Genomic DNA, 25,106 nt, shown 5'->3' on the forward strand with positions numbered 1-25,106 from the left:
CCCCTGCTGCCACACTAGACCGAACCGCAATTATCTATCTATAATATTATTGCAGTAGCTGGTCTATCGGCTTCTACCATTGCCCACTTACAGTCAATTCTCAACACAGCAGCCAGAGTGAATAGTGTTAACATGGAAGCCATATTAAGTCACTGTTCTGCTCAAAACCATCTGTGTTTTCCTATATTTGAGTAAAAACCAGAGTCCTTGAAAGCCTGTGAGACCCTCCATGAGCTGTCCCACTGCCATGCAGGGTGTCATGTGGGATCTCAGCTCCTGCTCCCCACATGAGAACACAGAATATGGTGAGGCCAAAAAGGAACACCCACGGAGCCATAGATAGGGGAGTCATACGACTATATTCTCGCTGGCGGCTGGGTTGGAGACACAGGAAGCAGGAGCCACACTATCCACAACCTGACGTCCATTTCTCTCTGCCAACCAACCTCACTTGCTAACTGCAATCCGCAGTGCTAACTGCAATCCGCTCTTGCTAGCTCAGCCACCATCTTGCTAGGCCCCATCTTTTGCTAATGTAGCTACGGCAGTTATATTAGTGGCCAGTGGCTCACTGGTTACAGCTGATGGCCAACTAGCCACAGTTGATGGCCATCTAATCACAGTTGATGGCCATTTACTACCCGTGTGAGCACCTTTTCACATGAGGGCGAGAGCCTGGAAACTGCACTCCTGGCTCTGTCCCCACACCCACCCTTCCCCACTGACTGCTTTGACCTGATTTCCTGCTGTTCACTTTGTTCACTCTGCTCCAGCAACATTGGCCTTAAGCACTGAAGGTATGCTGACCCTTCAGGGTCTTTATACTTGTTGCTCCCTCTGCTTGGAAAGCATTGCCTCCAGATATAGCTCACTCCATCAGAGTCTTAAGTCTTTAATCAACTTTTTTTCTTCTTTATTAGTGAGGACTTCCTGACAACCATACTTAGAATTGCATGCCTCCAGCACTTTCTAGCTCCTTTCCTGTTTTTTTCTCATCATAGCACTTATCACCTTCTAATCTAATAGTTTTATTTATTATCATTGTTTGTTTCCTCCCATTAGAATATAAAGTTTCAGGTGATCACTTCGTAAGGTAAATGTCTAATCACTATGTGGTACACTTGAAACTCATATAATGCATATCAACTGTAATTGAAAAATAAATTTTAAAAAGAATATAAACTCCAATAGCGGAGGGACTTTTTATCTAGTTTATTCATTGCCATATCAACTCCCAGTACTTGGACTTGGGTCTGGCACGTAGTGGACGTTCAGTCAGTATTTGCTGAGTGAATGAATAGGTTGACGGAAAAGTAAACCAGAGAAATAATCAAAGGACTGAAAAGTAAGAGTTGGGCCAAAAGATGAAAAGAATTAGGATTATATGAGTTTGGGAAAAGAGTAACTTTCTGATTACTTACTAAGTAGAAAGTGGTGAAAACACATTTTCATTTACAAAGGATTGACACATAAATAGGCTGAAAATGCACTAAGACATAGAAGTTTAAAATGAGAAACTTTGGGATCGAAGACAGAGTGGGATGCAAGTAGAAAGAAGATAAATTCCTCCTCTTGGATATATTTAGGGACAGGACTGAACCCTGCCACTCTAGGCTTGGGCAATTAATTTTATAAATGAGAATCAGGTATGTTTTTACACATTAGCCTTGGGTAGTTATTTGTAAATTTTTATTAATATCATGGGGTGGAATGGATCTTGAAGGGAGGACCTTCTTTGGCACTGTTGCCTCAGTTGGTCATGCTTAGTAGGGGAGTTCTTTCCTTAGCGAGCATTGGGCTCTCGCCTGAAGCTTCCCAAGGATAGCCTAAAGTTTGTGGAGCCAAGAGATCAAAATCATGGCTCTGTGAGTCCTAAATTGGGGGCTCCTCCTCCTACTTAAGTCTCCTGAATCTCTTACTGGGTCAGCATGTCCTGCTGATTCCCACGTATGAAGGCAGTGGGGGATGTTTTGCCCTGGACAGCGTCTCCAGCCAGTCATGTATAGGGCCCTAGGGCCGGCTGACCGAGGGATCACAGGTAGGCTCCTGTGAGGGATGGAACCTGTTCCTCAGTTTATGTAGCCATGGGACGAACCCCACCCCTGGCGTCTATGTATGCCCTGCAGTTTGGAATTTTCGCAGTCACATGACTATGAGGACAGTATCCTGAGAATATTGTCATAGGACTTCATGAGGACACATGCCACTCTGACGACATGGTTAGGAAGAATGAGCAGAGGACAAGGTGAGCACCCTTGTCAGTCCTCCTCTGGGACAATTGCCCCACTTGCTGGCCCTGTTCCTATATGCCTGCTCGTGGTTTGCCTGCAGGTCTTGTTCAGGGATGTTCCCTGAATGAGCAGGAGTGCTAAGCGGTACCTTCCAGGTCCTTCGGTGACAGCTCCTGCAACCGTATAAAGTCACCAAGTCTTCAAAAGACTTGGCGGTAGAGAAGCGAAACCCCGATCTGGCAAGGAGCAGAGAGTATCTGCCGTCCCTGAAATTTCTGTCCTTGGGGATTTAGGAATAATAGGGCTTCTTTACTCTTCAATTTTTCTGTTTTGCTGCCAAAACTTCTTGCATTTCTTCCAAAATGGAAACCATAAACCCATTCAGATTAGATAGAGACTACAGCTACCGTTTCCCCACAGCCAGTACTCCCCACTGCAGTCCTCTTTCCCCTTTTGCTTGCCAGATGCCAGAATATTAAGTTATAACTTGTCAGACACTTGCTCCTTCAGGTTCTTAGCTGTGAAGACGTTTTTGACGTGGTTCTGCACAGTGGTCAGGCTCACTGCGTGGGACAGTGCCTTGTGGTAGGTGTCCAGATGGACCGAGGAGCCCAGTTTACGTCTGTGCAGAGGAAGGGGGCAGTGATTAGAGTGATTAGAGGTGGCGCCTCACTTCTCACGTAAGAGAGGAAATGGAGATTTACTGTTGGTAGGTCAGGGCTTCTTATGGGGGTCAGCCTCTTGCTGTCTCTCACTCCCTTACCCACCTACCCACTCACTCACCAGGTTTCTTGTAGAATGGACAGAAGGATAAACAACACAGAAGTGAGTGCTGCCCACCAAGTAAAGATGAACATGAGCAGGCAGAGCAGACAGCCCAGGAAAAGAGCTAGTGGGAGGAAGGGTGCCAGCCGGCAGCGGCGAGTGAATGCAGCCCATCCCTTGTCCAAGCCTCAGTACCACCCACCTTGTACCCCAAGGATGCTCCTCCAACTCTCCCAGGTCCTCCCAGCCCTGGGCCTGATGCCAACACCTGCCCATACTAGCCAGGCGACTGGCTACGGGGGCGTGGAAACAGCCCGAGTTGATGAGGGCATTGGAGCAGAGGAAAAAGTTAGAGATGATGGGAGCGATGGTGTTCAGACCAGCTTTGGGGCACATGAAAGGTCAGGGTCAGTCTGCAAACGTGTTAGGGATCTAGGTCGGGAGAGTCAAGGGCATCATCTTCTGGCTTCCCTTTCCTTGTACTCCCTATTCCCTACTCCCCACACCACCCCCCCCCCCACCAAGTTAGCAGACATTTTCATCCACTTTAAGGACTAGAGAGAGAGAAAAGAGGCTATAGGGTCAGGCCCTAAAACCCAGATGTAGAGTGGTGGGGGGCATGAAGAGAAAGGCAATTAATGAAGCCCCCCCTGGGGGGGGGGCTGGAGGAGTACTCACCAATAAGGGTGAAACCGACAGCAATGAGGAAGGTGAACAAATAGCCTCACAGAGATTCATTGCTCTTGCCATCGCCTTTCCCTGAAAAGCCAATGACTGGGTGCAGTTTATCCTGGCACAGCCGCTATAAGAAGGAATGGTGATCATTAGAGGAGGGTCCCAGGAAGAAGGAGAATGATAGCTTCCCACTCTTCTAAAGAAGCAGGAGGGAGTGTGGAGCACAGAGGGAAGAGGTGAGGAAGCTTAGAGATCTTAACAGGAAGGAAGGATAGAAGGAGTAGAGTGTGGTGAGATCTCTGGGAATGTGCAATGGGAAAAACTGAGAGGAGGCAATGGAAGAGTGACGCCCTCCCCAAATGTTGCCTTGATTTATGAGCAGACTTTGAATTTTGCTATGTGAGCTTGGATCATCTCTGATAGACCAGCCAACCACAGTCAACTCCTGGTTGCTGAGACAAAGCCCTCTTTTGCTCTTCCTCCTGAAAAAATTAGACTCCTAGGATGGCCCTGTCTACTTACATTCTCTCCTGTCTTCCACAAGTCTCTTGCTAAGATACCAACTAATTCTAGGTATCTCTTGCTAAGGTCTCTAGGTAGAGTCTGAGGATTGAAACAAAGCAGAAGACAGGGTAGCACTGATGATTCCTGCAGACATCAGGTGACTGAAGGCAAACACCATGGTCATGGCGTGAGAAGGGCAGGCAGAGGCAGAATCAGTGCATTCCAGAAGCAATGCCTTCCACCCACATTTTCACCTAGCTTTCCCAGAAGTTTCAGGGCATATTCAATTTTATCCCATCTTTGAAGGTTTTACGCCACCCGTATGAATTCACTTAAGTCATTACTGGTTTTTGAGCATCTACTCTATGCCCAACAGATTTATCTCTCAAATCTTCCCCTCTGGGTCACTTACATGGTGGTGATTTGAGAGCCCACAGAGGCAGGACCCTTGCTCTCGACAACTGCTGCAATCCCTGCCGTACTGGCACTCTGGCCCCAGGCAGCTCCCATTGTGCACACCCATGTCAGTCCCATTTCCTGAAGCATCTCAAATTATGCAAGAGCCTGGAAATGAGATTACAGACACCTACTCCTCCATGGGAGAGAGGACCCATCCCAAAGCAGTAAGACTATCTAGGTACCACCAGTGTCAGGGGTGAGTGGAAGTGCATGCATGGGGCAGGGGTAGGGGGAGACCAAATTTGATAATCAAAGAACCCCATACAGTTCATGAATGAAATGAGGGATGGGGAGAAATGGTAAAGGAGGAGGGGGCTGAATGTAAACGACTTTTAATGTATTTGGTGAACTCAGCGTAGCAGAAAGCAGGGCTCCAGGTCATTCTGTACAAAAGGCAGGAGTGGAGGACCTTACTAATTGGTGGCAGAGATGTCCAAGTAGAAAAGTGTGGTTCACATGATGGCAAGAAGGGTTCCTTTGGAGATAGCTGTATCAGGGTCCTAGGAGCAAAAGTGGAACCATTGGTGAAGAAAGAAGAGGGGAGACAGAGAATGTGTTCCATGCCTGGACCTCCTTCTCACCTCGAGGTTCCCAGAGATATTGGTCCTAGTGAGTATCCCAGTGGCTGAAGAGAAGATGGACAACATACCAAAGAAACTGCACTCTGGACCACACCACTGTGGGACCATATAGTCCAAGAAAATGCTCCCTACAGAAAAGAACAAAGAAAAGATGGATTTTTCAGGAGCACCTCCTGGCTTCCCTTCATTCAGCAAAGATCATAGTCCAAGAAAATGCTCCCTACAGAAAAGAACAGAAAAAAGATGAATTTTTCAGGAGCACCTCCTGGCTTCCCTTCATTCAGCAAAGATCATTACCCCCTCTACCCAGTTTAGTGTCAGTGACTTAGGTTAGGCTGGGAAGAATGAAGAATAAGGGAACTTTGCAAACTAGCCAGCCCGGCACCTTAGAGAACTTGGAGTGGTCTGATGGTCAATTTGCAAATGACATGGAATCAGAAGTCAAGGGGTCTTTTCTGAGGAGGTTTGGCTAATGTGATATTCGGAGGCACTCATTCCCTTTAATGCATTTCTCAGCCAGCTTCCCACTGTCTTACTAGGTACTCAAAGAAGCCAATGGCTTGTTGGCTGGGGTTTATGGGGAGGAGTGTCCCAAGCAGGTAGTTGATAAAAAAGAAGAATCAGGAAGAAGACGATAATTGGGGCCTGGAATACCACAAATGAAGAAATACAAACAAAAAAACAGGAGAAATGTGAGTGGAAGGGGAGGAGTAACTGCTACTCTGCCTCTTCCCTTCCTGTCTCATCTTCTCGCTCTCCAATCCCCTAGTTTCCTTTCCCAGCGGGCTCTTCCCATAAAAGTGTGGCTAACTGGGTGGCCTTTTTCTTCTTGCTTCAAACTGCAAAATGTCCCTTCCCATGTCAGAAGTGTGAACCTCAAGATGGTAAGTATCTGGGAGCAAGAAGTAGCATTTCTCATCTGGTATAGTCTTGTCTGGTGCTCAGCCTAACAGATCCTCAGAATGAGTCCATACTTTCCCCTTGAAGAACTGGTGTGTGGAGTCTCTCCCAGCAAAATTGTCTAATTTTAGGTCGGGGTCCCTGGTGATCTGCTCTGCCAGCTACACACGCAAATGCACATGCACACACAAACAAAATCCCACATCTCCCCACATTTGGCCCCTCCCAGATCTGTCTAGTCTCACTGACATCCCGTCAGTCTTCTCATCGCCACCTTGATTCCCCCTTGCCTGCCCTAGACTTCCACACCATGCAGGTCAGCGTCTCATCAAGAAAGGCAGTCACAGTCACTATGCCCACCACCCACAACCCATTTTGGGGATCCATGTCCCACTGCTGCACCCCATGCTCCTAGAATTGCAGAACACAGAGCTGGGGGGGGGTCACAGAGACTTTACTGGCTCATTTGATGCTTCCATCTAATTCTTAAAATGACTTGCCCAGGCTGGGTGGTCAGCTGACTTGAGGAAAGGGTGCACTGAAGGTAGGGGTGGGCAGTTCTTGGAGCAGGTCAGAGAGGGTGTCGACAAAGCTGCCACATGGAAAGCCACAGCTACCATGTTGGTGAAAGTGAAGACGATCTGTCCCAAAAGAATCGCCAAATCTGGAGCCCAGGCTGTGCGAGATAAGGAAGTATGCCACCTGAGAGGAGGGGAAAGAGGAGACACTCTGTGGTCTCAGCAATTTCTGACAGGACTGGGGACACTGAGAGATAACAGAGTCACAACAGCTCTGACTTTGCCATTGGTGGAGATGGCTGAGATAGACAGGCTGGTGACTGAAGCTGAGAGCAGGATAAGGAGCCATGTGAGCCCTGGGGTGGGGATGGGAATGAGACGCCTTTAATTTTCACTCACGCTGTGTCCTCGAATCACTTCCTACTGCCCCACAGAGCCCTGCGTTCATAACTGTGCCCACCTGAGCAGTGATCCCAGACAGCCACAGATAGAGAGGTTGATGCCCCAGATGTTAAGCATGCAGTGGATTTGGGGGAGGAGGGTCAGGTGAGAGAGGAACCTAGGTCACCCTCAGCCCCCCCTCCCCCCCCCCCAGAACTCTGGAGTGAAGTTCCCTCTTCCCTCACTAGATCCCAACCTTTGGGAACCCTGAGCTCTTATCCTCCACCATGACTCCCATGACCCAGCCAAAGTGCACTTGAGCATTGCCAGGCCTGGCCCCCTAATTCTCCCATCATCTTCTTGGGAGTACAGCACAGACCAGGCTGAGATGCCAGACCCTTCTCTAGCCAGCACATCATCAACCAGGAGGAAGCCTAGTCCACCTGGAGGTGCCGTGGGGGTGCGGGTGGATGGTGTTAGTTCCAAGGCTTTAACGGAGGTGGATGGTGGCCCAGAACAGCCGATTTTATCCAAGCTCCCTGAATTCACCGTGGGACTTGTGTCTCACGGTGGCAGAGCCGAGCATCCTCCAGAGACAGACCCAGGACCATGGAGTTGGCATAGAACTCAGCGTGGGGTCCAGTGTCCTCCTTGGTGGGAAGGGGGTGAGGGGGGTGATGGAGTACAAACCAAACTCAGGTATGTCTCCACCCGATGGCGGTTCGCCCTCTTAATGGTGGGGACTCAAACGTGCTGGCCCTGTTGTCTCGCTGCGAGGAGGCCTTAAGAGGGGTCTGAAATATCCTAACTGCGGGGAGAGGGTGCAGAGGGTGGTTACCATCGCCCCTTTCGCGGTCCAGGACAACCACAGGCTGCCTGTCTCCGTCGAGTCCCGCTACCCGGGGTCGGTGGGGGGACCAAAGCGTCAGGTAGAGAGCTGGGACAGCTCGGAGAGCCGGACCGGAGGGGCGGTGCTGAGCAACTCACCCGACCTTTCCTCCCCAGCACGAACACCACCCCTCTCTCCCGAGTCGTAAGGAACAATCTTGCTTTGCTCCCAGGTTGAGTCAGATTGTGGGGTTAATCTACCCACCCTGGACCAACCTTTATATAGGCCAGGGAATCCAGCCCCAGCAGCCCTTGGCCTGTCCTACCTCCCTGCGAGAGGGGAGGGAAGGGTGAGCGCTGCCTCCTTCTATAAAAGCCTTCGTGAGGATTCCTGAACTGCGGGGGGGAAATGACTGCCTGGATTTTGAGGTCTCAGGATGAGAAAGGGGTGTGGTTCGGGGCAGAGGGAGTGAGTGGCTGTTGGTGCCCTGCCTCAAACAGAGAACGCTTGCACCCCTCAAGCCCTTCCAGTCCAGGACTCCGGTCCCCGCAGCCACTGAGATCAAGCCCACATTTCACTATCTGGTCATCATCCCAGCGACCAAGGTGTTAGATTCCTCCAGACACTTCTGTAGACACAGGGTTGCGTTTCGCTATCTCACCACCGACCCCACCTGGGGAGATGGAGGAAACCCCGCAGTGGGGGTAGGTCACCTAGGGTCCCCCGTCCCTTCACCGCCCCTTCCCCTCCGCCCTTTACCGACTCACCTGGGTTATGTTGGCGTTTCACGTCAGTATTGTTTGCTCTAAGGGTCTCAGCTTTACCGTACACGGAAAAATCAACAGTCAAAGGCCAGGATTGACCCCAAACACGCTTTACTCCTCTTGCCCCACTTACCCGCGGGTCTGCGCGGGGCAGACGCTTTTCGCCCGCCCCCACCCCCCAGCCCCGTCGGGTGCGGGCAGCCTTTCCGTCCTGACTCGCTGTACCCGATCCCCACATCCTCCTTGGCATCCGATTTTGCCTCGCTCAGCACCAGGACATGACCTCCAGGTGGAAGGACAAGGAGGTCACCTCGGGTCGGGGCCCGGGGGATTGGATGTCGGAGTCTGGGCACCCGGAGCCCAGGTCCAAGCCCGCCAGCGCAGGCTATAATTAGCCGGGTGCCACTGCTGACCCGGATGCCCAGCGAGTTCCCTCTGCCACGCGGCCCGAAGCGGATCAGGCTCAAGTGAGAGGGCAAGTGGAACCCGGTGTCTCGGGAGGGCGACTGTCTAAATGGGGGCCAAACGGGAGGGGTATGGCCCCGGGTAGTGGATCTGTACACAGGCTTCCTGCACGCTTTGCTGCACCTCGCGAAACCCATAGCTGCGCGGTGTAGCCTGGCTGCTCAAGCCTTGGAGGGGAGACCGGGGGGGGGGGTTGGGGGCAGCAGATGGGGGGGTCGGGGGTTGAAGGGTTTGAAGTAGGGAGAGGGACTGACTCGTCGCCGGGCTGGAGGCAGGGGTTCCTCCAGCCTCTCTGGGTCAAGTTCTGACCCCCTCCTCTCTCCTCTCTGCTCACCTCCAGCAATCCAGCGAACTTGGGCCATGAGCGTGTCGGAGTCGGCACCCCGTCCTTCCAACGCGGGGCGCGTCTCTCTTCCGGTACAGAAGGACGGCCTTGGCTTGCCTTCGCCGGGCCTGAGAACCCCCTCCTGGCCTCGGACCCCCGACGAGGATCCAGGTTTGCCCCCCTTTCCTCTGGAAGAGCCTGGCCCCAGGTCCATGCCCCAAGGGAGCCTTCCCTCTCCAGCCTTGTCCCTAGAGGAAGAGGAGGACGAAGAGGATGAGGATGGGGGAGACGCGGCGGAGCCGGAGGGGCTGCGCAGTGAGGAGCACCTGAGCCAGTTTTTCGCGGAGGCACAGCGGCTGCGGGAGCAGAGGTTGTTGCTGGATGAAGAAGTGTCAGTCGGGGGACGAGTATACGGGGTGCATCGAGTGATCTTGGCAGCGGTTAGCAGCCTCTTTCGAGACAGGCTGAGCGCCATTGGTCCGCGATCTCCCTTCAGCCTCGACGTGGCCCCCGGGGCCTGGGAGGCCGTGCTGACCTTTGCCTATGAGGGGGTGCTGGGTCCCGCCCCGCTGGAGGATGTGCTGATCGCTGCCGAGGCCCTGGGAGCGCCCAGGGTGAAGGCCGCGGCCCAATGGAAACGCCAGAGGGCTGGAAGCGCCCAGAAGGTTGAACAGCAGCCCAGCCAGGCAGAGGAGCTGAGGGAGAACCTGCGCAGCATCGAGCTCCTATACCAAGAGGGCGTCGGGTGTGACCTGGAGCTAGAGGCGGGCGGCTGCCGGCTGTGGGGTGAGGGCCTGTGGGGCATTATGTTACTGCAAGTGCAAATGCTACGGGAATGGTGTGTGCAAGCAGCAGACGGTTTGATCGCTACCATAGTGATTTGATCCCTGCTGCAGACAGAATTTCCCTGGGGTGGCTTTTGGTGCCTGTCCTGACTCACTGAGGGTGGGGCATGCGCAGTTAAGTTGTTTTCCTAGGAGCTCTGACAGATTTAAGCTCACTCTCCACACTGTAGCTCTTCCTGTGCCCAGTAACAAGGAATTTCCAGCCAACTGGCTGAAGCTAAGGGTGTAACACATGCCAGTAGAACAAGCAGAAAGTGATTGACTCACACAGGGACGAACCAAAGGCCCTTTTTGGCATCTTCTATTTAGAACACAGGAAAAACCAGGGGAATATCATGGAAACACTTAGTGTGTCCTTTCACCCAAGTGTGCTTGACACCGTGGCAGATGGGATCCCACAGATAATGAGCAAGGTCTGGTACTGTTTTGCCAGGATCTTAAGGCTACCAGGCCATGGCACTTTGAAGTTAACTCTGTTCATCACCAAGAAAGCTAAGGAGGCTTGAATAAGTTGAGTATTATTTAGATTTTACTAACATAGTGAGGTACCGGGTACCATGAATTGTTACGTATGCCATCTCTTTTAATTTCCACTGAAAACTAGTGAGACAGGTACCATTATCCCTAGGTGCAGACAAAGAATATTAAACTCAGAGATGTTAACTGGTGAGAACCAGGATACAAGCCCACATTCAGTAGCCGAGTCAGCTTTCACTAGGCCATGCATTGCCTCCTACGCAGCCAAACCAAAGGCTCATAGGAACTGGCAAGTAGAGTTGGAAGGCAGACACACAAAGTTTCAAATTAAAAGGGATTAGTTTAGAGATTATCTAGTTCAGCTCTTACACTTTATTGATAAAGAAATCAGACTTCAAGAAATGTCCAATGTCACATAGCTACTGCTCAGTAAAGGAATGACTGGGACCCAAAGTGCTTCTGGGACTCCCAGAAGGAAAAGCATCTGTCTAAGCTTGGGCTGCTGTGATAAAAATGCCATAGACTGGGTGGTTTAGCAACGGAAATTTATTTTTCAATTCTGGAGACTGTAAATCCAAGATAAGGGTGCCAGCATGGTCAGGTTCTGGTTAGGGCCTTTTCCTGGTTTGCAGAGAGCCACCTTCTCACTGTATTTTCACTCGGGGGTTGGGGGTGGCGGGAGAGAGAGAGAGAGAGAGAGAGAGAGAGAGAGAGAGAGAGGGAGATTGAGAATATTTCTCTCATGTCTCTTTACAAGTGCACTAATCCCATTCCTGAGTAGACCACTCTCATACCTAATTACCTCTCAAAGGCACCACCTACAAATCTGAAAACACCATCCCATTAGAACTTCATCATGTGAATTTGGGGGGACACGAACATTCAATACACAGCAGATCTCTAAAGTGTTTGTTATCATTTCTGATAGTACTGGATGGAGGGGGCAGGATTTAAAATTTCATGGTTATAAAATTCTCACTAGAGTTTGGAACTGAAACATATTTATCACTGTTTTCATTTCCCTAAGAAACATTCCAACTTAATGGTGGGAACTTGTCACTTAAAATTCTAGGAAATAATGAGGAGTAAGAGGGGCAATAGAAGTGGTTGTGAGAGCTTTCACAGTTGGCTCTGAGCTATAGGTGGATTGATGATATGGAAGATGAGATGGCTGACCTCCTTTGAGGAATGCAGATTCTTCAGGCAACATGTGTTGTTACCGATGTTTACCACTTGGGAGCCACCGAGCCACGACCTACTACTTACAAAAGCAGTGGCAAGCCATATCAACATCACCTGCCTTTTGAGACAGGTGAACGTGCCACAAATGGTCAAAGCACCCCGAGGTTCATAAGCCTCACTGGAAGCTTGGCCCTGTGTCATCTGCCTGAGAGGACTTCTAGCAGCATTTCCCCCCTGTCTTATGAAGAATTGCAAACACAAAGCAGAGACCAGTAAGATGTATACCCAGACACCCATCACCCACATTTAACAATTAACATTTTAATATATCATTTCATCTCTTTATTTAATTTATTTTTTGCTCAAGTTTAGGGTAAATCTGTGACATTTTACTCATAAATACTTGGGTTTGTGTCTCTTTAAACGAGGACATTTTTCTCATATAACCATAATACCTTTATCATTTCTAATACAATTAACAATAATTCCTTCAGATCATCTAGTCCACATTGAAATTTTCTCACTTGTCCAAAAAATGTCTTTTAGAACTGGTTTGTCAACTCAGGGGCTAATCAAGGACTATGCTGTACTCAGACATATGTCTCTTAACATTCCTTTACTCTGGTGCAACTCTCCCTTTTTTGTGACTTGACTTATTGAAGAAACACAATCTTATAAAATGCTCCATCTGTATGTGTTTTCCCTCATGGTTTTGTTTAACTTGTTCCTTTAGCCCCTTAATTTCCTATAAACTTCAATTTAGATCTAAAGGCTTGATTAGATTTTAGGTTAAACATTTCTGTCAGAATACGTTATGGGTGATACCATGCATGCACATGAATTACATTAGGAAGCATATGAGATTTAGCTGTTTGACAGCATTTGTTAATAGAACAATTTCAGTGTCTTGAGGGCCATGCTGATAAGCAGGATATCGGCACACAGATATGCTCATTGCAGCCTGACGTCAGTGAGAGTGGATGGTGAAGATATGCCCAAACAGGCCCTGCATGGAAATAGAAAATAAATCACTTCTTTTCTCTAGGACTCAGTTTCCTTATCTTAAAAGGAGCAATTGAAGTAGATGATTTTGAAGGTTTCCAGTTTAAAATCTCATGATTCCACGAATTATACCAAGGTGAGGAGGGTGTGTGCAGAGGAAAGCTAGAACACATGAAAAATTTTACACAAGATCTTGGGCAAGAGGACATGGCAGTCAGAGTAGGTTGGGTCACAGTCATTCCTGAGTGTGGAACCACTTTCTTAGTAAAATCTGATAACAGAATTGTTGATGTCAGTCAGTGGCTCTTACAATTGTAAAGAACTTTATTCTGTGCACAATACAGAAAGACCTGTGTAATTTGACCATAGGTCATTGAGGTTGATTTTGTGCCCCCCTTTAGCAAATGCTGTCTATTGCATCTTCTCAACTTGATCTATCAAAACTCTTTTTCTAATTGACCTGTGTCAGAAACACTAAAGCAATGTTTATGAAAGTGTCTTCTGGACACTAACATGAGAATCATGCAGGGTGCTTGAAAACATTAAAATACAAAATCCTAGGATCTCCATCCAGACCTCCTGAATCAGAATCTCTAGGGGTGGGTTCCTGAAATCTGCATTTTAACAAGCACCCCTTGGTATTCTGGTGCACATCTCAGTTTGACCTGTGGCCTTGGGTGGTTGGTCCAAAGTTGGGATTGTGAAGCTGGGATATTGCTTAGCACTTTGCAACACTCTGGATCCCCTCTGCTTCTTTCTCCCGTAGTGCACCGAGCAGCCCTGGCCTGTGGCAGCGAGTTCTTTGGGGCCATGCTTCTGAGTGGAATGAGGGAATCCCAAGGCACAGAGGTGTCTCTACACACCATGTCTGCCCAGGACCTGCGACTCCTCGTCTCTTTTGCCTACTCTGGGGTTGTGCAGGCAAGGTGGCCAGGACTGCTGAGAGCTGCCCAGGCTGCTCTGCAGTACCAGAGCGCCTCCTGCCTGGCTCTGTGCCAGAGAGCCTTGGCACGGGGCCTCAGTCCTGCCCGTTGCCTGGCCCTGTTCCCCATGGCTGAAGCCCCCGGATTGGAGAGGCTCTGGAGCAAAGCCCGTCACTACCTCCTCACCCACCTGCCTGCCGTGGTTTTGTGCCCCGCTTTCCCTTCTTTACCGGCTGCCTGGCTGGCTGAGCTCCTGGATAGTGATGAGCTACACATGCAGGAGGAGTTAGAGGCCTTTGTGGCTGCACGGTGTTGGCTAGCTGCTAACCCTGAGACCCAGGAGTCAGAGGCCAAGGACCTGCTTCGATGTGTTCGCTTTGGCCGTATGTCCACCAGGGAGCTGCGGAAAGTACGGGCAGCAGGGCTGCCTCCACCCCTGTCTCAGGAATTGCTGCATCAGCTGATAGTGGAGTCTGAGATTCCAGGTCCACAGAGGCGGAGGGAGCCTGACCAGGCTCTGGTAGTGATTGGTGGGGACGGGCTCAGCTCAAACATGGCCGTAAGACAGCCATCCCGAGGAGTGTGGTGGGCCCGGGCCTTCTGCTGTGGCATGGGACTGGTTCGAACTGTGGAGTGGGGGCGGCTGCCAGCCCTGCCAGCCCCAGGGCGCTTCCGGCATGGAGCTGCGAGCCTAGCAGGAAATGAACTCTACGTGTGTGGGGGACAGGATTTCTACAGCCACTCCAACATCCTGGCTTCGACTCTCAGGTATGGCCCCAAAGTAGACAGCTGAGGGAAATTGCTGGCCCAGCCAACCATAGACTCCTACGGTCACTCTTCCCATCTCTTGTCACACTGTGTCTAGGTGGGACCCCAGTCAAGAGGATTGGGAAGAGATGGCACCTATGTGCCAGGCTCGGAGTTTTTTCCCCCTCGTGGCACTGGATGGACTACTTTATGCCCTGGGTGGACGAGCCAATGGTGTTGCCCTCAACTCTGTGGAGACCTATAACCCCGAGCTCAATGTCTGGAGGTGAGCAGGGAAGGGGGAGGGGCTGTTTTTAGGCATCAAGGAGAGACTAAGGGACTTGGAAGAGAAGGAGAGATGAGGATGATTGTTGCCTGATCATGTGCCCTGTTCTCCCTCAGGCCAGCACCTGCACTTCCAGCACCACGTTTTGCCCATGCAGCTGCTGTTTTGGAGGGTCGGTTGTACATCAGCGGTGGCTGCAACAGGTCTCACCAATGCCTTGCCTCATTGCTGCACTATGACCCCAAACTTGAGAAGCCGGGGACACTTCTGAGCCCTATGGGGGTGCCTCGGGCTGGCCATGTCATGGCTGCTCTGAGTGGGCGGTTGTACGTAGCAGGTGGGCTAGGTGAGACTGGGGACCTGCTGAGCTTTGAGTCCTATGAACCAAGGACTAATAGCTGGACTCACCTAACACCCCTGCCCTCCCCCCATGTGGGGGCTGCATGTGCTGTGCTGCAAGGGGAACTCCTGGTGCTGGGGGGCTACAGCCACCGTACTTATGCCCTCTCCCACCTTATCCATGCTTACTGTCCTGGTCTGGGCCGATGGCTCTGCCTGGGAACGCTGCCAAGGCCTCGTGCTGAGATGCCTGCCTGTATCCTGACACTGCCTACTGTTCAGCACACAGCTTTGGGTTCCACACGGCACCAAACCAAACCTGCTGGGTGAGGGGGGAGCGACAGTGGGTGGGGGGAGGAAGGGATAGGACACATCAGAAAAGAAGGGCAGAGATTATAGGGAGAGAAAGACAGTATTTATTCTAGTACAGTGCTTTATAACTCAAACTGCTTAGGAACATATGATTTTTACTGAGGAAAAAGTAGTTTCAAAATTCCTGGGGAAAGAGCATTGGGGAAGGGGAGGCAGCTGAATACCTAGGTTAGGAGAGCAGACCCAGAAGCAACTCTACAAGGTTTAGGGACCCTGGTATGATTTTTGGCAGGGAAAGTACATCTAGCTGGAAAGATAGTCAAGAAGCTTCAGTAGGTAAAGTGTAGGGGCCCTGAGAGGACAGTTAGAAAAATGATTCTGACCAATGGATCAAGAAGAAGGATGTGGAGAATCCATCCATGAATGAGGTTGAGGAGTTGGGCGGGGAAGGGCTGTAATTGCTGAGCCCTTCCCTTTTCCAGGACTTGCTCCTCTCTCCAATACATGGGACACCTGAACCCGCTTGACAATATTCTTTCTCACGTAACTTGTAGGCCCAGTCTAGCATTTCCTCAGCCCAGACACTGCAGGCTGCCCTTAAGAACCTCTTGGTTTTCAATCTGAGGTGTAAGTTCCTATCTGGACAACACAGGGGCTTGAGAAGCCAGGGTGTTAAGGTGGGAGTGCTGCCCTTGGGGCAGATGAGGAGGGCAGAGGCAAAGTGGGGAGGCACCATGGTGGGAAAGGAATGATACAAGGTTTGAGGGAATGGGGCAGAAGAAGTCAGAAGGCTGACTGGCTTCTTTCCTTCTCTTTGGGGTGAATTGAGGGATCAGGAGTGAAAAGAGGATAGCTGTGGTGTAAGAGGAAATGGTAGAGAGAAATGTGAGAGGCAGACAAGACCGTGAAAATTGGTTTTCCCTCTTTCTGTCTCTTTCCTCTGAAGTTTTTTGAATCCATTCCTCATCCCCTTTTGGAGTCAGATGCTTTCTCTCTCCCTTCTTCCACCCTGCTCTTCTTTCTTTTTTTCTTTCTTCTTTCTTTTCTCTTCTCCTTTTCCCCATCAGAGTTATTAAGGTACCTACTATGTGCCAGGCTGTATTCAAGACACTAAGGATACAAAAGTCAGAGAACTTCTGACCAGCAGACAGACTTGTAAACAAATACAAGTTTTGCAGTGGGCTTAGAGGTGTGGACACTTACCTCATACTTCATGAGGTATGAGTGCCGGGAGGATAGAGGAGTGAACTCTGCCCAGGGAAGGCTTCTATTAGGGAAGGCATCACCATCAGATGGGTATAGTTTGAACTGGATCTTGAAGTCCTCCTGACTCACAAGCTGGAGACGGAGGAAGACATTCCAGTCAGAGAAGGAAGCAACTGGGGAACATAGGACCCTGTGTCTCCATAGCAAAGGGGATGTCAGAATTCCAACAGTTCTTCACAGAATCCTGCGTCTGTGGCCAGCCTACTCTTTCCTCTGGAGCTTTCTGAAGACAATGGCTTTTGCTTAGTGATTGTATGTTCCCTCCATCCACAACTCCCCTAAATCTTTCCTGTCTGTTATTTCCATTTCTGACCCTTGAGCAGCTTAGGGCAAGGAAGGGCCAGTTCTTTTTGCCTAAATCAATTTCCTATTACCATTGTTTATTACGATTCTCATGCTCCTAAGGGTGAGATGAAGGAGACTCTCTTGCATCTTTTCTCATCCTGGGCCTGGAGGTACTTGACATGTTTTTGTGTGTATTTTTTTTTTTTTAAGATTTCATTATTTTATTAAGGTTTTTTTTTTTCTATATCTCTGTTTAGGAATGTAGTTAAAAATGAGGAGGGGTAAGTAGGATATATAAAAGAGGAAAAAAAATTGAAGAAGACAGGGAAGAAGGAAATTGGAGGCATTGAAAAACTACGAGGATTGGGTCTTTAGGATAAACTGTGAATATGTTATGCTTTGTACAAGAAGACAGGCTTAAATAAAGGTTTCCCCATGATTAAATCATTATTGTCTGAGTTTCTTTATTATGAAAAACATTCAGTTTCCCCTGTAGTTTGGTTTCTATCTCCACCACACTACTGAAACTACTCTCATTGTCACCGTGACCTACTTCTCGTCAAATGAAATATTCTAAGACCATCCTCATTCTCCTTCATCTTTCTGCAGAAATTGACTGGCTTGAAAACTGGCTCTTACTGTAAAACTTTTTCCTTCCCTGGCTCCAGAGATAGCACACTCCCCTGAGCCTTCTCTTATTTCTCCAATCCAGAGAGGTGTCAGAAAGCCAAATCATAGTGCCGAAGAGGGCTTAGCTCCATCCCAGTGAAGGGATCAAAAGTACGCACGTGGGAGTTGTTAGCGGCAGAAGTCTCCACGTTTCAGGTTCTAAGTCTGATTTTTTTTCAGCAGCTCCTCTTGGATGTACCACTATAATGAGTTCCAGCTCATCATGCTCTGTTGGCACCATCATTTTCCCTTATTCCTAGACAAGAATCTTGGTAATTATTTTGAGCTTTTTTGCCCTTATCTATTTATTTTTTTATTTTTATTGGGAAATATTGAGGAACAGTGTGTTTTTCCTGGGCCCATCGGCTCCAAGTTGTGTCCTTCAATCTAGTTGTGGAGGGCACAGCTCATCTCCAAGTCTAGTCGCCATTTTCAATCTTTAGTTGCAGGGGGCGCAGCCCACCATTCCATGTAGGAATTGAACTGGCAACCTTGTTAAGAGCTTGCGCTCTAACCAACTGAGCCGTTCAGCTGTGCCTCCCCCGCCCTTATCTTTTTTATTTACTTGACTCATCATGTAATTCTGAACTATTGAAATAGAAACCTAATTGAACTGTTCTCCCAATATTTTGTCTATCAAATTCACTATATATATTATGCCCTGGACACATGGAAAACTGATAAGAGACAAGGTTTAAAAATGGAAAAAAAAAAAAAGGAGAATAAAAATGTCACATGAAAACACCCTATTAGCTGCAAAACCAACAACCATTATTTATCCAGACAGACAGAGTCTGGGCTGTAGAAACAACAATGTCCAACCAAAAGAATAAAAAGCTGCACAGAATCATAGAATGAAGAGATTTTAGAGATCATGTAATTCAAACCCTTCTTTATAGAGTGTAGGATGCCAAGGCATGTGGCACAGTCTGAGTAATGAAAAGGAAGGTTTTCATGAGAGCAGTTTCCAGGTGACATAGTTGTACACAAGAACAAAGAGGCGGACTGGGAGAAACATCACAAGTTAGGTCTACAGGCAAGACAGTCAAAATTGCTCTTTCAGAGCCATAGACTACATTAAACTCCTGGCTAACTCTTGATATCAAGGGGTCATAGGTAGACAAGTGTGAATTTATCACAGCTCCTGGATATATATACCATGTTTCCCCGAAAATAAGACCTAGCCAGACAATCAGCTCTAATGCATCTTTTGGAGCAAAAATTAATGTAAGACCCAGTCTTATTTTACTATTTTATATATATATGTATATGTATATGTGTATATATATATATGTGTGTGTGTGTATATATATATATATGGTCTGATAATTAAGCTTGTGAACTTGTTGCAACAATGTTGCAAACCTTTTTTGGTATCAAAGGGATTATTCATTATGAATTTGTACCAACCGGACAAACAGTTAACCAAGTTTACTCTTTGGAAGTGCTAAAAAGGCTGCGTGAGAAAGTTGGATGACCTGAACTTTTTGCCAACAATTCATGGCTCTTGCATCACGACAATGCACCAGCTCACACAGCACTGTCTGTGAGGGAGTTTTTAGCTAGTAAACAAATAACTGTATTGGAACACCCTCCCTACTCACCTGATCTGGCCCCCAGTGACTTCTTTCTTTACCCAAAGATAAAGAAAACATTTAAAGAAAGACATTTTGATGACTTTCAGAACATTAAGGATATTACGACAACAACTCTGATGGCCATTCCAGAAAAAGAGTTCCGAAATTGCTTTGAAGGATGGACTAGGCGCTGGCGTTGGTGCATAGCTTCCCAAGGGGAGTACTTTGAAAGTGACTGTAGTGATATTCAACAGTGAGGTAAGTAGCACTTTTTCTAGGATGCATTTGTGAATTTAATTGTCAGACCTCATATATGCATATAAGATATAACAATCTGCATTTCTGATTAGAATAATGAAAAAAATATATATAGGTTGAAAGTGTACTAAATTAGAATCAGTAACTTGGGTTCAAGCCCCAAAACAATTGCTGTTTTGGTAATGATGAGAAAAGTCTTAATCACTTTGATGCCAGTATCTTAATCCATAAACTAGGGATAATACTGGTACTATGCACGTCATAGTATTATTATAGGTTTGAGCCCCAGAGCTTGGGATAGTCTTAAGTACCTCTAGGCACATTTGGAAAATGGTGCCCTGGTAGTCTGTAAATCAAGTTCTCAAGCCACATCCTTTAGATCAGTGAGCTAGATGATGCCAAACAAGGTGGCCAGTGTGCTGTAGCGACAGGCTCCTGAGACGATGAGGGCCATGCAGAGGGTTACAAGTTTATCTCCATCTACTGCAGCCTCATATTGCTCCTGACATAGGGATGTGGGTTCATTTGGACTCCAGCTACCACCAAAGCATTTAAGGGGCTAAAGTTCTTCTAACTATATATCAGCTTGACTCATTACCATAGTGCATACTTTTCAAGCAAATTGCAATCTGAACCCCAGTGCATACTTTTTAAGCAAATCATTACTGATGAAAGCGAACTGTCTCTTAACAGAATAAGAGCTGCTTGCTTTAGATTATAGCTAACATTGTTTCAGTGCTTGCTATGTGCCAGGCTATATGCTAATTGTTTTGTATACATGATCTCATTTAAATGCCTATACAACCTATAAAAAGAGGGTGCTATTTTATCCACAATTTACAGATAAGAAAACTGAAGTTTCGAGGAGTAAATTTACTCACGTAAGGTCACACAGTTTGTAAATGTTGAGCATGTATTTAAATTTAAGTAGAAAGACTTCAGAGCCAGCTTTCTTTTTATGCCACCTCTCCAGTGTATCTCCACCTCCATGGAGGGGCAGGCTTTATTCATGAAACTCATACAAGTGGGAAAAATTGAAGGCTATAAATGGCATTGGAAGCTTAGAGACATGGTTTTGAGGAGTCTAACCCCCAACTTTTATAACATTCTAGCTGTGAATTTCAAAGAAACTCAGCCAGAGTAAAGTGTTCTCACTTTCAATAGTTTGTTTCATTTATTAGGGTGTGTTGAATGAGGGATTGTTATGAGTATGATACACAAGATGAAACTTTTCAAATGAAGGACCTTTACCATTCCAGCACCACTGGATTTTACTGCAGACTCAGGACCAGTCTCTTGTTCTGTTTAGGGTTAGGAGATTACCTACCTTATTTTCTTCTGCAGCTTAGCTTTACACAGCTCATCAATAGCAGAGCAGGAGTTAAACACAGATCTCTTGGACTCCAGAGTGTATGTTTAATTATCATGCTATATTATACCATCTCCACCCCCTCTTGGATTACTCACATGGTAGCCAAGTATTCCAATTCTCCTGGGACTATCCTAATCCCCATATTTTGTTTCATTATTCCTACAAGTAATTAAAATGTTTCCCTAAATCCACTATTTTGACATACAAAGTTTACTTCGAAATGCCCTCTCCACCCAGAGGCAGCACTCAAATTCTATGTGAGATCAGGTATCTGATCATGTTTTTAATATGATTACTTTTTTGATATGAGTCTGTACTCCTCAGGCAGGCCCTATCTTCCAACACTTGTGAACTGCTGATATACTCTTTTTATGTGTTCATGAAAAAAGCCGCCAGGGCAATAGTTCATTTAATAGGTGGCCTTCTGCAGGCAGTCATGCTGAAAAAAACTGTCAAAGGGAGAAGGCACTACTATGGCCAAGCACTGGACTGGGAATCAAGAGACTAGCTCTGTCTCTGACCAGCTTTTGAACCTGGTCAGAGACAGAGCTAGTCCCTTTGACATTTTTTTCAGCATGATTGTCTGCAGAAAGCCACCTGTTGGCCTAAAATGAACTATTGCCCTGGCAGCTTTTTGCCTGAACACATTGAAAGAGTATGTCATTTGAATCCTTTGGACTAACTGTCTGGTGAGAAGTGAATGAGCAGTTAGGGAAGTGATAACCATTTGTCTCCATCTGCTAAAATGGGGCTAGAAAACTATGGGCAGAATTGTTCAGGCCTCTAGAGCCTCTAGAATCACTAGTCCATAGCATGGAACTCCTCTTGCCAGGCCCTCACAAGAAGCAGTGCTAAGGGATTATCTGATTGTAATATGTGTTCTAGTCCCTTCGCTATAGAGAACCTGCACTTTATGGATTTACCAAAAACTAAAGTTACAATGTCAGCCCCTCATCATCTAAATGCCCAGGTCCAGCAGGTCTCACAGCAGCCTCCAGAGCATACCTAGAAAGAGAGCTCAGAGGCTAGGACTCTGATAATTAGGTTGGTTAGAGCGCCTGTCTATAGTGATTTCTGTAGTTCATTTGGGTAAATTTCTATTGTGGCTACTAATCTAGAATGTTGCCATCCAAAATGGCCTCTGACCACTTTGTCTGTTCAAACATGTGTTTGCTAATATGCAAAGAGCAAGTGCTAAAATTACCTGTTGACTGAATTTTAGACAGCAGTGGTTATTAAGTGCTAATACTTTTAACAAATATCCCAATGGGGAATGGAAGTTGATGTTAAATTTTTATGCAAAACAGAAGAATATATGAGAACAAAATATTAAATCTGTTCATTGTCTTGTGTCAAGGCCTCTTCCCAATACCTCTGTAGGCTGAGGAACAGGGCCATTTCTCTGATTACAAAGACCAGATACCAGTGCCGAAGGATGGGAGGGAGTGCTGAATTTTATAGGTCACTACAGTGTTTCTTTGTACTTGTTGACCCTAACCTGGGGCTGTGCAACTATTAGGGAAATGTGACTTCACTGCATACAACCCAGGGGTTGGTTTGGATGTTGATTAATTTGATGATACCAATTAATAAATATTTGTTGAATGAATGAGGGAGTGTAACCAATCCCATGGATTTGAGTCTCCTTGTCCAGGCAGATACGTATGCCACAGGGGTTGGCATCTATCTTAGCAACCTACTTCCCAAGATGAGCAATTCTACTACATGAAACTATTGCACAGTTACATCATGTTAGGAATTGGGTGATTTAGAAGGTTTAAGGAGAGTAGGATGACAACAATGTAATCTGATGTAAACTAGCCTTAAACATTGCAGATTTGGTGTTCCAGTCTTCTAATGCTGCTTAACAAAATGGCCCCAAACCTAGTGACTTCAAATAACAACCATTTTACTATATTTCTCATGATCTTATGTGTCATTGGTTTCACTTAAATATAGGCAGGATTCAGCTAGATGATTCTTCTGTTCCATATTTATTGATGGAAATTACTTGGTTGTATTCAACTGGTAGATGGGCTGGTCTGGAGGGCCCAATACAGCTTTGTTCACATATCTGGTGCCCTAGTGAGGTTGGCTGGAAAGCCGAGCTCAGCTGAGATGGTTACGTGCAACACCTATACATGGCCTCTTCAGCATGGCAGTCTAAGGGTAGGTTAATTGGACTTGACAGTTCAGGGATCCGAGAGGGAATAGTCTAGAGTCCTGAGTGGAAGGTGCAAGGTTCTTTGACCTTGCCTCGGAAGCTCCAGAATGTCACTTCTGCCACATATACCGGTCAAGCAAGTCACTAAGTCAGTACAGACTCAAGAAATGAGAAATCAGACCCCACTCTTCAATGGGTCAACTCTTCAATGGGAGTAGAAGAAAAGAATTTGTGGCTCACTTCAATCTATCATTACTGGTAAGGGAGACTAGTCAGGGCAGGATGGCTCCCAGTGGGAAACATAGCTTGAAGAAAGATGTTAGTGAATGTCAACAGACCAGAGACCAAATGTGGGGGTGTTCTGAGTCAGAGGAATCAGAAGGGAGAAGGCCCTGAAGCTCACATAACCTGCTGATTGGCTTCTGAGGCTTTCAGATGGCCCAGAAGGGCTTTTCTGGGATGTCAGGTGCCACCAAGTAAGTGCTTGCCTGTATATCATAACTTGTGTGATGCTTTGAAGTTGGCAGTGGTTAGACTGAACAGAAACACAAGCTGTGAATCTAAAGATAATTATTCAAAGGGGAAAAAAATCTGGTGGAACCAATTGTCTTTATATTCCCCAGACTCTCACTCCCTTCTCCATTTCTTATCAGAAGTCTGCCCTTCCCAGTTCAAAGTCTGTCCCCTCCAGGAAGCTGCTCAAGGTCCCTCCCTCACATAACCCTGTAGTTTATTCCTTAGTGGGACATAGCACTTCTCATAAGCCACCTTGCATTTTTGTAACTTCTGCATATGTCTGTCTCCTTCGTGACAAGAAGCCTTCAGAAGAAGGCATGTTTTATATATTTTACACACTATCTTTCACACTTGATAGGGGCTGAGCAAATGCTTGTTGAATCAAAGTGGGGGAGGACAAGAAGTGTGCAATGAAACTGATCAGAAGAGGTGAGCAATTTTAATAGCTGGTAAGGCCCTTAAGAGAAGCTTCTAAGGGCGGAGCGGATGGCACTCCTTTGCCCCCAGAAAGGAATCAGTCGGAACACTGAACTCATCAGTTGGACAATGCAGCTCCATGTCACTGATCAACAATTAGAGGTGTAGGCTGTATATAGAGGAGAAAGTGAGTCATCCTTTAAGAACTTAGAAATGAGAAAAATAAGATAACTCCATGAGAGTTATCCCAGTGGGGAACAGGATGCCTCCTCAGCTCTGGTAGTTATTTGTTTGGCAAAACTCCCTGGTTTAAACAGACAGTAACCTGAAGAAAAATTTCTTAAACTCGAGAGTGGCTAGTTTAGAAAAGTAGTACTCAAAGAAACAAACATTGGCAATATGCATTTAGCACTGTTCCTGGGAAAGAAAGGCTGAATTTGGAGTTTGTAAATATCTTGTCAGTTGGGAGATTTTTCTGTATTTCAAGGCAGAGGTGGTTTATCTGGATATTTTCCAGAAGACAGATAATCTGTTTTATACAAGGTAAACATATTTCTTCTACTATCTCTTTGACCCTGCTCTTTTATGAAATAGCACTAGCATTACTATCCTAAAGGTCACTAGTCTCTTCCCTGAGCCTGGTCCCACCTTCTGGGAAACAGTTCCGCCTTAGCCATTCAGCATGGCTCCAAACAGATTTTTTTTGTAATCCACGGATTTCCCCCACAAGTTGTATGGGCTGCTCTCAGTTCTCCCTGCCTTAATCATTCAATATCTACACCTAGTTACAGGCCATTACTTTAGACTGTCTCCTTTTAATTCTATTTTCATAAAGTAACTTTAGGATGCATTAAGAGTCCAATATCTTTGACACTAGGAAAAAGGTGTTCAGATAAGCAGCGAACACGCTAAAATCCTTTTCAAGAACCTGTGTTCCAAGATGTAACAGGAGAAAGGAGAGGAAATTTAGTAAAAAGGGGACTTTGGTAGAGGGGGAAGCCTGAGGGGCAGGAGAAAGGAAAACCAGGTTGAGAAAAATCAAGGAGTACCAAACTCAGGCCCCAGAAAAGGC

At 47.1% G+C, this 25,106-nt stretch overlaps 2 protein-coding genes across 3 annotated transcripts; one reads left to right on the forward strand and one right to left on the reverse strand.

Annotated features, from left to right (window-relative positions):
* Positions 1-1,197: 1,197 nt before the first annotated feature.
* On the reverse strand, positions 1,198-8,819 carry LOC308497640 (uncharacterized protein). The gene is made up of 5 exons (XM_081048517.1): positions 8,611-8,819; positions 6,616-6,791; positions 5,216-5,343; positions 3,675-3,798; positions 1,198-2,853 (listed from the first exon to the last, which is right to left on the reverse strand). The coding sequence occupies exons 2-5, from the start codon at positions 6,733-6,735 to the stop codon at positions 2,848-2,850; spliced, it is 378 nt and encodes a 125-aa protein (XP_080904643.1). The 5' UTR covers positions 6,736-6,791; positions 8,611-8,819; the 3' UTR covers positions 1,198-2,847.
* Positions 8,820-9,023: 204 nt separating this feature from the next.
* KLHL33 (kelch like family member 33) lies at positions 9,024-17,504 on the forward strand. Of its 2 annotated transcripts, none has more exons than XM_081048515.1 (5): positions 9,024-9,082; positions 9,413-10,183; positions 13,670-14,594; positions 14,692-14,859; positions 14,976-17,504. In XM_081048515.1, the coding sequence occupies exons 2-5, from the start codon at positions 9,433-9,435 to the stop codon at positions 15,526-15,528; spliced, it is 2,397 nt and encodes a 798-aa protein (XP_080904641.1). In that variant the 5' UTR covers positions 9,024-9,082; positions 9,413-9,432; the 3' UTR covers positions 15,529-17,504. The 2 variants fall into 2 exon arrangements, with proteins under 2 accessions (XP_080904641.1, XP_080904642.1); XM_081048516.1 differs by having other exon boundaries at positions 9,058-9,074.
* The last annotated feature ends 7,602 nt before the right edge of the window (positions 17,505-25,106 follow it).

The sequence above is a fragment of the Rhinolophus hipposideros genome, assembly GCF_964194185.1.
Source record: "Rhinolophus hipposideros genome assembly, chromosome: 5".
Taxonomy (NCBI): domain Eukaryota; kingdom Metazoa; phylum Chordata; class Mammalia; order Chiroptera; family Rhinolophidae; genus Rhinolophus; species Rhinolophus hipposideros.